This window comes from Diadema antillarum, unplaced genomic scaffold (genome assembly GCF_040938485.1).
Source record: "Diadema antillarum isolate AM-2024a unplaced genomic scaffold, OU_Dant_1.0 seq00000526_RagTag, whole genome shotgun sequence".
NCBI lineage: Eukaryota > Metazoa > Echinodermata > Echinoidea > Diadematoida > Diadematidae > Diadema > Diadema antillarum.
Genome location: NW_027271478.1, coordinates 53,956 through 68,710, shown reverse-complemented (window position 1 = coordinate 68,710; position 14,755 = coordinate 53,956). Strand labels below are relative to the sequence as shown.

Genomic DNA, 14,755 nt, shown 5'->3' with positions numbered 1-14,755 from the left:
ACATATATATATACATACTAGCAGCACCCGTGGAAATCCACGGGTCTGAGGGGTTTTATTTATTTTTTCTCATGATACGATTTTGCACATTTTTATTGAAGAAATAAAAAGAAAAGTCTTCTCATTCTTTCGTTAATTGTGCTGTCTTCTAAATGACCACCCTTCCCAGAAATTTTATAATACATTTTTGTAGTATATGCCCGGCGATCAGGTCCATGTGTAGGGATCATGCCCGCCACTACTTGCTTTTATTATAGAACTTGAGTTTCGAGGGGTTATTTGCACCCGTTGAAGTCCAACAGTTGTCTTGTTGCCCCTCACCCCTCCCCCCCCCTCACGCACACACACATTTCCACCTCCGCAGGGCAAAAAACAAAAACATTCAGGGAAAAATTACCAAAAACGCAAATGAGATTCCCCGAAAGTTCTGCCCACAGGTTATTCCCGTCGAAACGGGAAGATATTAACACAATGACTTTGATTACCCCCTGCTCTTGCATCCACGCGGGCACCCGCGGCAATCCACGGCTGGTCTCAAGGCCTCGGTTTGTTTTGTGTTTTTTTTTTCATGTTTCTTTTCCCCACGTTATGAGAGAAAAATAAGATATTTTCGTCTTCATAATTTTGCTCCCTGCTTTTTGTTTTTGATCACCAAAACTTGGCTTGATATATCATATAGAACTACATCTGCTTCAGACTGTACATTATCATAATCAATATTAGGCCTACAATTATTGCTCCTATTATAGTTATTATTATATCATTATTATCATTATCATTATTATTATTATTATTATTATTATTATCATTATTATCATTATCATTGTTATTATTTGGGGAGGGGGAGATCATAGTCATCAGGTTTAATAGGCACCCGTGGGAGTAGGGTCTCACGACCTCGTATTTTTTTTCTTTAATATTTTTCCCATGTTATGGAAGAAAGAAGAATATATACATCACTGCATTCGTCTTCATTTGCTCCCTCTTTTTTTTTGTCACCAAAACTTGGTTTGATAGACCATAGAACCACACATTCTATTTCCACTTGCAATTTTAAAAATAGGCGGTCGGCAAAGCGAGGTTTTCCTCTACGTCCGCTCATCTTATGAATATGTATAATTACAGCAGCTCTGCAGTAAACGAATGGACACAGCTGCGCGTGTAATCTGATATGGAAGGGTACGATCGGCAAATATATTTAGCCGCGTCCTAAACAGTCTGCGTACAATGACATCGGACTTGAGAGCAAACGGCGAGCAAACTAAATTACGTACCTGAGCTGCATATAGTATTCTGCAGTTGTGCAAAATACAATTACATAACAACGTTCGTTGTTTTCATTTGGGGACGCCAATAATGGCGAACTGTACGTAAATGCCCTTGTAGTCCATATCACGCACACACAGATTCGTGTAACCATCGTCAATACATTCAGTACACGTAACAGGCGGAGGCAAAGGTACATCACAGAACTATACACACAGTGTAGAGTGTGTTGAGTTCGGCGAGGTACATTGTGTGTGTGCGTGCGCGTCCGCCGGAAGATGTCAGAGATTTCGCTGCACCATCATCTTTAGTATCCCCCCCAGTGTTTCTGCAAGCTAAAAGATGGACGATCGAGAAAGCAGGAGGCCAGCGCAGGATCGGTGAATATTGAAACGCTCGGCTCTTTCGTCACGCACAAAAATGCATTATGCATGTAGCTAATTAATTTTTCTTTTTCGACCTCGACGTCGACACGGAGGCGGAGAGGGGACGAAACCCGCGCCATTCGATGTAGGATACTCTCCTGCGGCCGACGGCACCGGTCGCAGCTGCCCGGAGCCGACGGCTCGGGAGGAGATAGACAAACCAGCAACGCCGAAATAAAACAGGAAATACATAAGGCCGCGACAACAACAACAACTTCGAGTATTATAGTAGTAGATATATATATATATATATATATATATATATATATATATATATATATATAGCAATATGGCTGGAAGGAAAAGGATGTAAAGAAAAGTCAGTAAAGAATAGAATTTGTTTCTATAATGATAATGGTATCTCCCAGCTAGTGATGTGCCCAGGAGACATGCTTCCTACCTCTCGCCTCCTCCTTCTGCCGTGACGATAGCGGGATGCTCTCGCCCTCCACGCCGTGGTCCACGGAGCGCTGGAGGATGCGGTCCTGCCTGGCCTCTGGGTCAGCATAGTCAGCCATCACCTCGTTATCGGAATCTATGGAGGAGGAGGCAAAGAGAGATTGAGAGAGTACTAATACTTACAGATTTAAAGGAATAATTTACCATTTGCAGATAATTCAAAAACCCAGCATTAGTGCTTTAAAATAGTTTTAAAATGTGAGTTAGGGATAGAAACAATTACTGTAAAAATTTGAATCCACATTATCGATGTTAGGTATTGTTAGATACACAAAATGTGAGCAATAGTTATAATAAAAATGTTTCCAGACTAAACCGTCTACAGTTACAGTTTATAAACAAAAATATTCGGCTATATTGCAAAAATGCTATATGGTCAGATGTTTGTGATACAACAGACCTACACATATGCATCATACGTGATATCTTGAAAATTCTGTAAATCATTGCTCCCAAAGGTAAACTGGACCTTTGAAGGGATGGTATAGTTTCGGTTGAAATGGGTTTCAGGTTTCACACGTTTTTTGATGATGATTTTTTTCAGATGATGAGAAACCTCTTATGAATTAGAAAAAAAATATATATAATTCTATGGGAAATTCAAAGTTTATGTGATGAAAATTGGTTTTGAAATGGCTGAGATATCCAAAACAAAGCAGTCCTAATAAAAGGTGGGACCCATCTATTATTAGGATCACTTCGTTTCACTTTGTTTTTGGTATCTCAGTCATTTCAAACCAGTTTCATCAAATAAACTTTGAATTTCTTGTGGAATTGCATGCTTTTTAGCATTTCATAAAGTGGTCTCTACATATCTCGCAAAAAGATATGAGCTGAATCCTCACCACAACCAATACTATACTATACTACACTATCCTTTCACGAACCTGAGGTTTCTGTAGCATCAACTCATAGACAGGAACCTGGGTTCCCAAAATGTACCCAAGGCTATCTGCATTCATGGCCTATACTCACGTTTGTTAGCATCAAACTGACTAAAAAATTACCTTTACTAAAATATAAGATTCTTTGGTATCAACATCTGGGGGGCATTTCATGAAGCATTTTGTCCGACAAAGTTGTCGGACAAATATGCTCTCAGCCAATCAGATGCAAGGATTTCAGTAGCTTGTAACAGTTTGTCAGAAAAATATCCGACCAAACTGCTTTATGAAATGCCCCCCTGTTCTTTTTCTGTCCCAGAATTGTGAGTATTTCATATTTCATACATCTTGTGAAAGTGTCTGTTACTGTCTCATTCAAAAAGAAAAAAAGAAAAAAAGATATCTGTATGTGACAATAACAGCTTTTACAGAAATTTGGAAAAAACAAACAAACAAACAAACAAACAAACAAACAAATAGACAGACGAACAGATAAAAGCATATATCTTACCTGAATCATCTCCCTTGAGAAGCTTGACACACGCCAGCTGTGCAAATCTACTTGCCACATCCATGGGTGTCTCTCCAGCATTATTTTGAACATGGACTGAAGGTAGATGTGAAAATGAACAACAATAACAATGACAGCAATAACAAAAGCAACAACAGCAACAACAACCATAAGAATAGTAATTATATTAGTTATGATTACATTGAAGTTTTTACATTATGTAATACATATATATGTGTAAAATTGAGCAAAGAAAATGGGATTCCATCGGGATGAAATCCCATTTTCTTTGCTCAATTTTCCACTAATAAATACAATTCATTCTGGTCAGTGTTTCTGTTTGCATTTGTTACATATCTATGTGATAAACATTTTCACCAAGTCCATATGATGAACACTGTATTAGAATTATAAAAACAATGACAACACAAATAATGATGATGCTAATTATGATGATGATGATGATGATGATGATGGTGATGATGACATTCTAATCATTCTAACTGACCATTAAATTTCATTCCACGACAATTACAAACATTGAGATTATAACACAATCTATTATTTTACTTTTACCATGACCCTACAACCGACATGTCCTCATAACTAAAGCACCCCTCCCCCAGTAAGCACTAATGATATGTGAAATGAATTAAAAGAGAACAATGATGTCTGACCTAACAGTAAATATGGCAAAGACAAATATGAATCCTTACCCTTAACATCTCTTACTCATCACTTATATGTCTATATACCCAAGCATTCAATTATCTACATAGTCATCATCTATTGGTACTTTATAGGGTTGTATCTGTAATTCAGGTTGTATCTTACTGTATTAGTTTTGCTTGTTGTATCTATTCATATATTCATATATTCATCTGTTCAGAGATTCATATATTCATCTATTCCTTTTACTACTCACTGTTGGCTCCCATCTCCACCAACCACTGCAGACATTCCAAGTTGCCATTGCCAGCAGCTACAGAAGTGACATGAAAATAAATGAAAAGGTTGTACTCTTTCTCCTGACAGAGGAAATTCAGTTTCATTTCTTCTCCTGCTGGCACTGAATATAATGCAAGTAAGAGCAGTACAGTTATACATTAATTGTTTTATTGAACAAAACTAACAAAATATTATCCGTCCTGATAACACTTAATGGTGTCATGAAGGGACCACAGATCATTATAAGTAAAATAGTTGACAAAGAAAGAACTACAGGTTCTTAATGATCATTACCACTTGGTCATTTTATAAAACACAAGCAATGAACCATCAACTACAATGTATAGAAACTCTACTCAAATGTTCTGACACTTGATGATACAGTGACTCTGAGAATCTCAATTTCAGAGTCACAAAGTATTGTACATCATATCTTTTGCACCTCTTGCATTAGTTTGCACAAGAAATGTGTGAATTCATGTAACTGTTACATTGCTCTTAGTCTCAATGTCACCTTAAAGGTTTATACCTGCAATAACTTAATCAACTTATGCATTTTTGTTTGTTGGTAATCATTGGATACTTCATTTGCAAATTAAGTACAACTTAACCTTCAGACCAAATGCTTGATGTTGATTAAAGACTGGTATGACTTACACTAAACTGAATTCACTTGAAGAAGGGGGAATTCTTTTTGTGGGACATACTGTAAAAAACACAATATTTCCGCGGCATGAAATTTTCATTAATTGGAGCCGACGGCCTTTTTCGCGGCATGAAGTTTTTGCGAGTTGCCTCTGACATTCAATGCGTATAATGTACACAAGAACTTTCACATGCATTTTAATTTTGCGAATCTTGGCTCGCGCGAAATTAGCGAAATTAAAATGTACGCGAACATTCCTCGTTTTACAGTATTAGTACAATTATCCTCTCAGAACTCAGTCCCACACATACCTCTGTGTGCTGGTGTTGAGCCTTTGTCATCGCGCTCGTTGATGTTGACAACACCTTGCTCAATCAGCATTCGCAGATGGCTGATGTCCCCTGAACCGGCCGCCATGTGGGCAGGAAAAGCCAAATCTGCAAAAAAAAAAAAAAATAAATAAATAAAAATAAGGGTCTAATCGGTTACAGACCCTCTAGCGCTAGGATCAATGGAGCGGGAAGGCTGGCCTGGCTCGGATATCTTTGAGAATCTCAGTAACAAACTGTGCATAGTTTTATCCCTGATCTTAGTGTAAGTACACACACAGCTGAAAAATCTCCCCTGGAGTCGACTGATGAGTTTACCCTTTGATGTACATATTCGCTGACCAGTGATATTCCAGAGAGGTGGGAGGATATTTGTAATTTTCGAATGTACCCCTGTGGGCAGCGAATGAATTAGACTACCTATGAAACCTCACACTACTGGGTTTTTAAGAGGTTGGTTAACATCTTTATCAGTAACATATAGGCATGATTATAATAACAACTAGCCACAACAGTTTCAGCTGGCTGCATTGTACTAGAAGTATTAGGTATTCTACAGAAAGGATGGATATAGAATGTTGGAAAGGAGAGTAGAGGCAATTTGATGGCACATTAGTCTAATTCCAACGATCATCACATTTCACCCTCATTCATTTGATTAATTAATAACATTGCTATGAGTATAAAGATGTTACGAGATATCAGACTTACTTTCTTGGTCTTCTGGATGGTCTCTTTCCCATTCTGTATAAAGAGAATAATATTGAAAAATTGCTAGTTTTGTGAGTTTAATGGCTACTGCAGGGCTCCCAACATTCACACATTAACAATCACGAAGGTTCTAAAAGAGCAATCACGGAGAAACTTGTGTGTCACACACATCTCCGTGGGTGATGAGTAACTCCCTCCCAAATCAGGGAGACTTTCCTGATCTCTTCTCAGGGCATGATGAGATCATTAACCCGTTGAGGACGAGTCCCGAGTATTGACCGATTCGGGTTCGTTGAGGGCAGCAGACATTTCATGGCACTGGGCGCAGCCATAGTGGGTGTCTGAGCCGACCCCCCTGCTTTCCCCCACCCCGGGCAACATGTATATCACGCACTTGTAACAAAGGTTCGCGCACTAAGCAAGCATTCGCACACTCAGTACGAGACGCCCATTGGCTAAAGCAGTTTTCATTCTGCGCACTAGGGAAAGGGGTGGGGAGTGGGAAGGGGGGGTCGGCTAAGACACCCACTATGGCTGCGCCCATGCCAAAAATACACATAGCACGTCACAGAATCGGTCAATACTCGGGCAAGTGTCTACGGGAAATGCGTGTTGTAGCAAAATCAAACCGTCCTCAACGGGTTAAAGGGGAATTGCCAACAAGTTAAAAGTTAGTTTGAAAAGAAAGAGTAAACTTTACGAGCACAATAGTGAAATTTTAATCAAAAATAGGATATAAAAATTAGGCTGTTCATTCAAGAACTCAAGTTAGCACACACACACAAAAAAAAAGGAGGACATACCAACTGCATTGATGTAATCCACACAGTTCTGCTTGTAGTACTGGGATGCCAGGGTCTTCGGGGTGTCCCCATTGTCATTGCGGGCTCCCAGCGTGTCCGTCATGGTGGCGCCATTACTGACCAGGAACTTGAGGCACGGCAGGTGACCCTCTTGGGCTGCTAGATGAGCTGGTAAATAATTAGAAGTAGAAAGATTGTGTATTCATAACACAATTTGTAATTGGTTGAACTGGCATCATGTAACGTGCACTGGTGTTGTTTTACTTTAGTACAGTCTTACAATATAAATCACGAATTAGTGCATGGGGACATCAGTGTTATTAATACACCTTATCTACTATTGTATATGGTACATGTTCTGTCATGCACTGTACTAATACATGTCCACAATAAGCCTCATACAATTCAATTTTACTTTGATCCTCTACCTTCAGCCCAAAATGAAATTACACTGGGACAATTCATCATTCTTGTTAGATTATTGCATTACATCTGTTTGCCAACACTTTATTTTCATTTGATCCTAATCTAGCATTTTACACACAAAAAAAAAAAACCAGCCTACAAAAAAGAATATATTCATCTTCACAATGAATACAATCAGCAAGAATGAATGCTTGAAATCATTTGCTATGGTTGTTATTCACATTTTCTTGCGGCGGGATGCCTATTGCTCTTTGTCTGTAAAAGAAATTTTGCATTTTGTGCAAGACACACATATAAGCTTCTTTCTGCTGTTCACATTTCTCAGGGTAGATCATTACAGAATATAACAGAACAAAGCAATCAAAAGTTATTTTATTTTCAGAAATGATATTGAAAACTATAACTTGGAAGACCAGCTTTATAGCATAGCTGAATATGGGCTATCCAGCCATCTTCTCAGATGGAAATGAACAAACGAACAAAACAACCTTTTAAGAAACCCCCAGTTATGGCCACGTAGATCTCGGTAGTCTTGTGACTCACCTGGGATGTTTCCATTGCCATCGGCCTCATCGGTTCTACCTCCCCACTTCACCAGCAGCTGCAGACAGCCCAGGCGGCCATGAAAAGCTGCAACGTGAGCGGCTGTCCACGTCATCAGGTTCTTACCCTCAATATCCTGAGAAGTGAAAACAAAAAAGAAATCATATTACAGGGTCAATCACCATCATGCCGCTATCCCCTTCTCATTCATGTAAGTCCCTTTTTTGCTCTTTATCTGTCATTCTCGTCAATACTGTCAAAATTGTCATCAACTGCTCTCTTCCAGAAAGATTTTGTCTGTCTGTTTTATCATATATTGCATGCCATCACAAATGTTTGAAATATCATAAGATTCATGGCATGGTCTAACTTTATACTTGAATACAGACAAGTTTTGCAATTAGAATAGAAACAAAGCCATCACTAAGATTTCAACTTCAACATAGAGAGCATATTTTGAAATGATCTCACAACGATCATACTGAAATCCTACACTCAATCTTACATTAAATGTATGAAGGAATATGTTGATATTATGTATTAATTATTCACTTCAAGTCCAATCAGTAAATTCCTATTTGAGACACATAGAATATAAATTATCACATGTGAGCTACTCCCTGTGGTGATAAAAACCCAGCACGGAGGCTGCTGTAAACTCACTGTTCCTGCTCTGAGTATGGAGCTAAGCGTGTATGAGTTGCCGTGTGCTGCAGCGAGGTGCGCTGGCGTGTTTCCGCGGAGATCGCGGCAGGTCATGCTGACGCCGTTGGTAGCCAGGGCCTGGATGCACTGGTCCTGACCCCTAATGGAAGCCACATGGGCCGGCGTCCAGCCCTGGGGAGTGGTCACTGTCGGGTCAGCACCGTGCCACAGAAGCCAGTGAAGACACTGCAATTGAAACATACACGTCATGGGTAAATACAGGAAGATAAACACAATGAAATGCATAACAATCCTCAATTATGATTACACAGTATCATCAAGGGTGATTGGCAAGGAAGATCTGGAAGTAAACTTACTGGTAAGCACTGATAGAGCATGGTCTGTGTCTTGACTTTATTTCATTTTTTCTAATGTGCACAATAAAAAGTTTATTTTTGAATTAAAATCATTCCTTGTTCACGATAATATAATCTGAAAAAACAATTTGCGTCGATTGATTAAATTTGGTTTGATTGATACAGTGAACTGTGTAATTGATATTGAGTACTTATTGATTATAATTATTTTTTTTTTACGGATTTATGGGCACAGAAAATTAGGAATATGAAAGAAAATAAAAAAAGACCAAAGAATGAACTTTAGAATTTACAGAGGTAAATGTACACACAAAAAAAAAACCATGGTGACAAAAGAAAGATAGACATTCAGTGACAAAAAGGAGAAGCAGGGAAAGGAGGCAAAGCAGGCAAGGAGATTGTTTTTTCTTAATTACTAAGAAGAGGCTATACCATGTTGAATTTTGGAGGGTGTGTTTGACTATGTATGTACAGCGCATATGTCTAATGTATTATGTTTATCTGTGTCAGTAGAACTCTAGATGCACCCGTGTAAGGAGGCATATATTGTGTAAGTGTGCATGCACATGTCTGTAACTGAATGAGATTTGGTAGTGGTCTTACCTCCAGAGCACCAGAATGAGCTGCCCAATGAAGTGGCGTGAACTTGTCCCTGCTGTCCACCTCGTTCATACTGGCCCCTCGTTTGACCATGGCCTCCAGTTCCAGCACGTCCCCATTTCGCACAGCATCATGGACGCTCAGCAGCCTTTGACCGACTGTAAGTATGAGTACATGACAAATGGTGAAAATGACAACAAAGAGTTACTATTGCCCTGTCACTAGTCCGCTAGCTTCTTGACATGAAGTGACTATGAATTTATAGAATTTATAAAATTGAACAGAAATCTTCATTAGCGTCAGTGCAGTGGAGATTCAGATCAGGGGTGTCTTAGGAATTTCTGGGGATTATACACTCTCTAGGACTAAATCTACCCTTCTACAACCCTACACTAACTATGCAGTCTATCTAACGGTTTTATACCAGCTTGCAAATTAATATGTTCTAGTAGAGTACTAGAGACGTCTACCTAGTCTAGACATCTACTGCGCCTCCGGCGTGTCACCTCAGTGACCGGTATAACGACTAGTATAGTGAGGTGCCCGCACCTCGTCAGGGGCCCGAATACCATCACCCCGCTTAAAATTGTTACAAGCGCGCTAAACAAAAATTTAAGCCCGGGACTATGTTCAGTATGCTTGAAACTTGACAGGGCTACCACAACCAAGCAAATTGTGGTGAAAACCGAACAGTTTTTCGAGAAAATCTGAAATTTTATGAGGAATACGTGTTATAACTATCATCACGGTTACCCGCACGCATCTTTTACGTGTATGTCTATGGGAGCATCATGGTCACCCGCACACGTCTTTTATATGTACGTGCTTTGTCTATGGGAGCGCCGGTGACGAGTTGCAGGCCCCTTCCTTTTTTAAATCAAAGTTCAAATTTTATTTCCATTCGACATAAAATCATCAAACATTTCATACAATGAAAACACATAGATACAAAATATGAATATCAAAAGAAACACACACACATACACAAAACAACAACAAGAACAAGAGCCGATGCGCAAATTCATGTGAATAGGGGGTCAACAGAGAAGAGCAATAAGCCTTGTAATCGCTGACCCCTAGAAAACATAAATACTGTGTAAAATATATCGGGAGTAGAGAAACGAAACTAAGGAGGAAAAGAAGGGACAGGACTGAAGAACAAATCAAAAGACATATATAAGTGCAATTAAAATAACCATTCTGAGTGAGAATATGAATTCAGGAGTAAAATGTATAATTCCTTTTAAAACTATTCAAAGACGGTTTCATTTTCAAATCAAATGATATTTCGGTCCATATTAATGGACCTTTATAAAAAACTGTATTCTTAGAAATATTTGTTCTCACATGACATAAGTGATAATCATTAGCACGACGAGTGTTGTAAACATAAACATTACTATCCAATAAAAATTTAGAAGAAATATTGGAGTGCAATAAACCTTTTGAACACATATACATACAAATTGCAAGATTATATCTATTAATATCATATACATTTAAATGCTTCAAATGAAAAAATAAAGGTGAAGTGTGAGCATTAAAAGATACATTGGAAATTATTCGAATAGCTTTTTTCTGTAATACAAACAATTTTTTCATACAAAAATCATTTCCATTGGACCAGGCCACATTGCAATAATTGATATGGGAAATGAATAAAGTATGGTATAACATAATCAGAATATATCTGGGAAATGCCTCAGATGATAAAAAAATACCAATACCTTTGGCAATACGATTGCACACGACACCAATGTGTTCATGCCATGAGAGCTTGTCATCTATATACACTCCTAAAAACTTTACACAAGACAAACGAGAAATTGTTTGACCATTAAAATACAAAACAGCGTTCATATCAAATTGTCCCTTTCCAAATACCATAAACTGAGTTTTACTTTTTATCACCAATTTATTATTAATCAACCAATTACTCAAACAAATCAATTCATGATTAAATAAATCCACTAAATAACTAAAATTGTTATGTGACATGAACACACTGGTGTCATCTGCAAATAAGATAAACTGTAAAATTTTACTTGGACAAACAATATCATTAATATAAATCAGAAATAACAGTGGACCGAGAATGGAACCTTGTGGCACTCCACAACGAATGCATTTATACGAAGACTTGTAATTGTCAATTGATACAAACTGAAATCGCTTAGACAAATAATCTTTGAATAATCTTAACAAAACTCCGCGAATACCATAATTTTCTAATTTATTCAACAAAATTGAATGATCAAGAGTGTCAAAAGCTTTGCTTAAATCAAAAAACAAACCAATAGTATTCTGTTTCAAATTAATTGCTGTTGTAACTTTATGTATTAAATCAAGAAGAGCTGTAGAAGTGGAGTGTCCCGGAACGGAATCCATACTGACTGTTTGATAAGAGATTACATGAAATGAAAAAAGTGTATAGTCGTTTATACAAACATTTTTCAAATACTTTGGAAAAAGACGGCAGAACAGATATCGGACGATAATTTACCAAATTAGAAATATCACCACTTTTAAAAACAGGAATTACCTTTGCAATCTTCAGTTGATCCAGAAATACGCCATTGGAAATGCACAAATTAGACATATAACATAAAGGAGAACAGATTAAATGAATCACTCTTTTCACAACATCAACAGCTATATCATCATATCCTACACTGGTTCCACTCTTTAATTCATTCACAATATCGATAATTTCTTTACATGTTATTGAAGAAAAATATGCCGTTTTATCATTTTTTTGTCAATTGTGAACTATAATCATAATTTGAATATTGCACATTGTTTGTAAGATTAAAACCAATATCAACAAAGTAATCATTAAATCTTTCAACCATATCATCTGTATTAGTAATTGATGCACCATCAATATCAATTTTCATAATATTTTGTTTTTTAGATTTCACACCTAATGCATCATTGATAACTTTCCATGTTGACTTTACGTCTCCTTTATAACCATCAAATTTCTCTTTATAATATTCATGTTTCACTTTCTTTAAAGGACAAGTTCACCTTCATATACATGTGGATTGAGTGAAGGCAACAATATTAGTAGAACACATCAGTGAAAGTTTGGGGGAAATCTGACAATCAGATCAAAAGTTATGCATTTTTAAAATATCTGTGCAATCACTGCAGGAGGAGAAGACTACTACAGTGTATGATGTCACATGCGTACAATGATATAAGGAAAATAAAAAGAGAATTTCACAAAACTTCACTTTTTGAATAAAGTACACATTTCTTCGACTTGTTACTGACTTATGTTAGGGGTAATATTATTACCCCTGACTTCTGAAAGAGAGAAGTCGAGTGTTCTTTTGTTATGTGAGAAAAGTGAGAATATCTTGAATTTTCTTTATACTTTCTTCATATAGTTGTACTCATATGACATCACAAGCTATAGTAGTCTTCTCATCCAGCCGTGACTGAGCAGAAACTTTAAAAATTCATAACTTTTGAACGGATTGTCCAATTTTGCTCAAACTCTCATTGATGTGTTCTACTAATATTGATGCATTCACTCAACCCACATGTATATGAAGGTGAACTTGTCCTTTAATTCATTTGTTACTTTATTTCTAAATTTCTTATAAACTTTTTTCCTATATTCAGTAGGATTATTCATATATTTCTTATATAATCTCCATTTTTTCCTTATCATTTTCATCAAATTCTTATTGATCCATGATTTATCTTTTCTATATTTTACTTTAATTTCACACAAAGGAAAACATCTGTGATACAAACATCTAAATTTCGTTATAAACTCATCATAACGCACAACTATTCCGAATCGTTCGCGTTTGGCGACTATAGCTGCAAATTTTCGATACCGATCAGTGAACTTGTGATTCCATTGGAATCTTCAGCATTTTCCCTGTATGTGAGTGGGATTTCATAGAATTTCAGTGACGAAATGTGATTCAAATATGCACAAACATTAAGTTTAACTATGTCTATGAGATGACGAGGTGCGGGTCACCCAAGTATGTAGTAATTGTGTAACGTGTTGGGATAAACTTAAAAGAATCATTAGCTAGGCCTATTCAAGAGGGAGTAAATTTTTAGTCGATAAAGAAGAAGAAAATCAAGATCATTGCACTTTACATTTAAGGCTGAAGCAGAGAAGTAATGAGATATAGCACCCTGTTCTACAAACTTATTTTACAGACAAGATTAAACTAACGATGGGCAAAGCTATGCATTAATCATAACATGAATTTCCATATGTGGGACTGAACTTTACCAATATTTTTCTTGCATTGTAGAATGCGATCCCGAAAAATTGCGGGTGAAAGCAGATTCACACACTTCCCATAAAACATCACAGTAATCGATTTATCGCAAAATGCAAAGTTCAAGGAATTATTTTACCTGGCATTTTCTTTCTCCTTTATCCAAATTCCTTTCGGTTATGATGACAGCAGTTGCACAAATTTTCCCAATTATCGTAACTAGAAAACAACCTTCACCAAGTTACGATCGCAGAGGGCGCACTACGCAATGAGAAAATGTTGGATGATGCAAACTAGTGAATGATGATCCATTTATGACAGACATGACAAAAAAAAAAATGAAATTTTAGTTTAGACTCGACAAATGATGGTTCGACTCATCATGCCTTAGCAATTTCTAAATGACTTCTTGCGACAATTTTTTATAGAAAGTAATTAGGAGGTAACTAAAATGAATTGAGCAATGACATGGCTGTAAGATAATTGTTATACATCACTTACAGTTACACCTGCATGTACCCGTTTACTTGCTTTACACTATCTTGAGGGTGAAAAAAAAAACACAACGACTTGAATATTTCCTCGTTGCACTTTGATAGCGTGATGATATGTCCTATACAGTAAACTCCGTAAATTTCTATGAGAAACAAGTTGATCATTTTTTAAATGTTATTAATTGGTTTCTGTATCACCACGCGGAAACCACAATAAAATTTTTATGTATAACGCCTATGCTCAATAGATCAGAGTCATATTTATGCACTTTATCATTATCAGTATACACTATTTTCATTGTGGAGTACATGTAACACACAGAAATCGTTGTCGTCATCGTTGTTGTTGTTTTTAATAATTTCTCTTACGCAACTCTGTGTACCACGGGAATTCAAGTTTGTTTTTTGTTGTTGTTGTCATAAAACTGAGTC

General features: G+C 37.0%; 1 protein-coding gene across 1 annotated transcript in view; it reads right to left on the bottom strand.

Moving 5' to 3' along the window:
- LOC139734425 (ankyrin repeat domain-containing protein 42-like) overlaps positions 1-14,058 on the bottom strand; it is a 28,292-nt gene extending 14,234 nt beyond the window's left edge. Inside the window, exons 1-10 of the mRNA XM_071645212.1 lie at positions 13,969-14,058; positions 9,577-9,731; positions 8,615-8,842; positions 7,952-8,087; positions 6,983-7,150; positions 6,180-6,212; positions 5,451-5,576; positions 4,471-4,527; positions 3,546-3,641; positions 2,092-2,226 (exon numbers count right to left, since the gene is read on the bottom strand). Of these exons, the coding sequence (XP_071501313.1) occupies positions 2,092-2,226; positions 3,546-3,641; positions 4,471-4,527; positions 5,451-5,576; positions 6,180-6,212; positions 6,983-7,150; positions 7,952-8,087; positions 8,615-8,842; positions 9,577-9,731; positions 13,969-13,975 (1,141 nt within the window). The 5' untranslated portion in view covers positions 13,976-14,058. The remainder of the gene's footprint in view (positions 1-2,091; positions 2,227-3,545; positions 3,642-4,470; positions 4,528-5,450; positions 5,577-6,179; positions 6,213-6,982; positions 7,151-7,951; positions 8,088-8,614; positions 8,843-9,576; positions 9,732-13,968) is intronic.
- Positions 14,059-14,755: the final 697 nt, after the last annotated feature.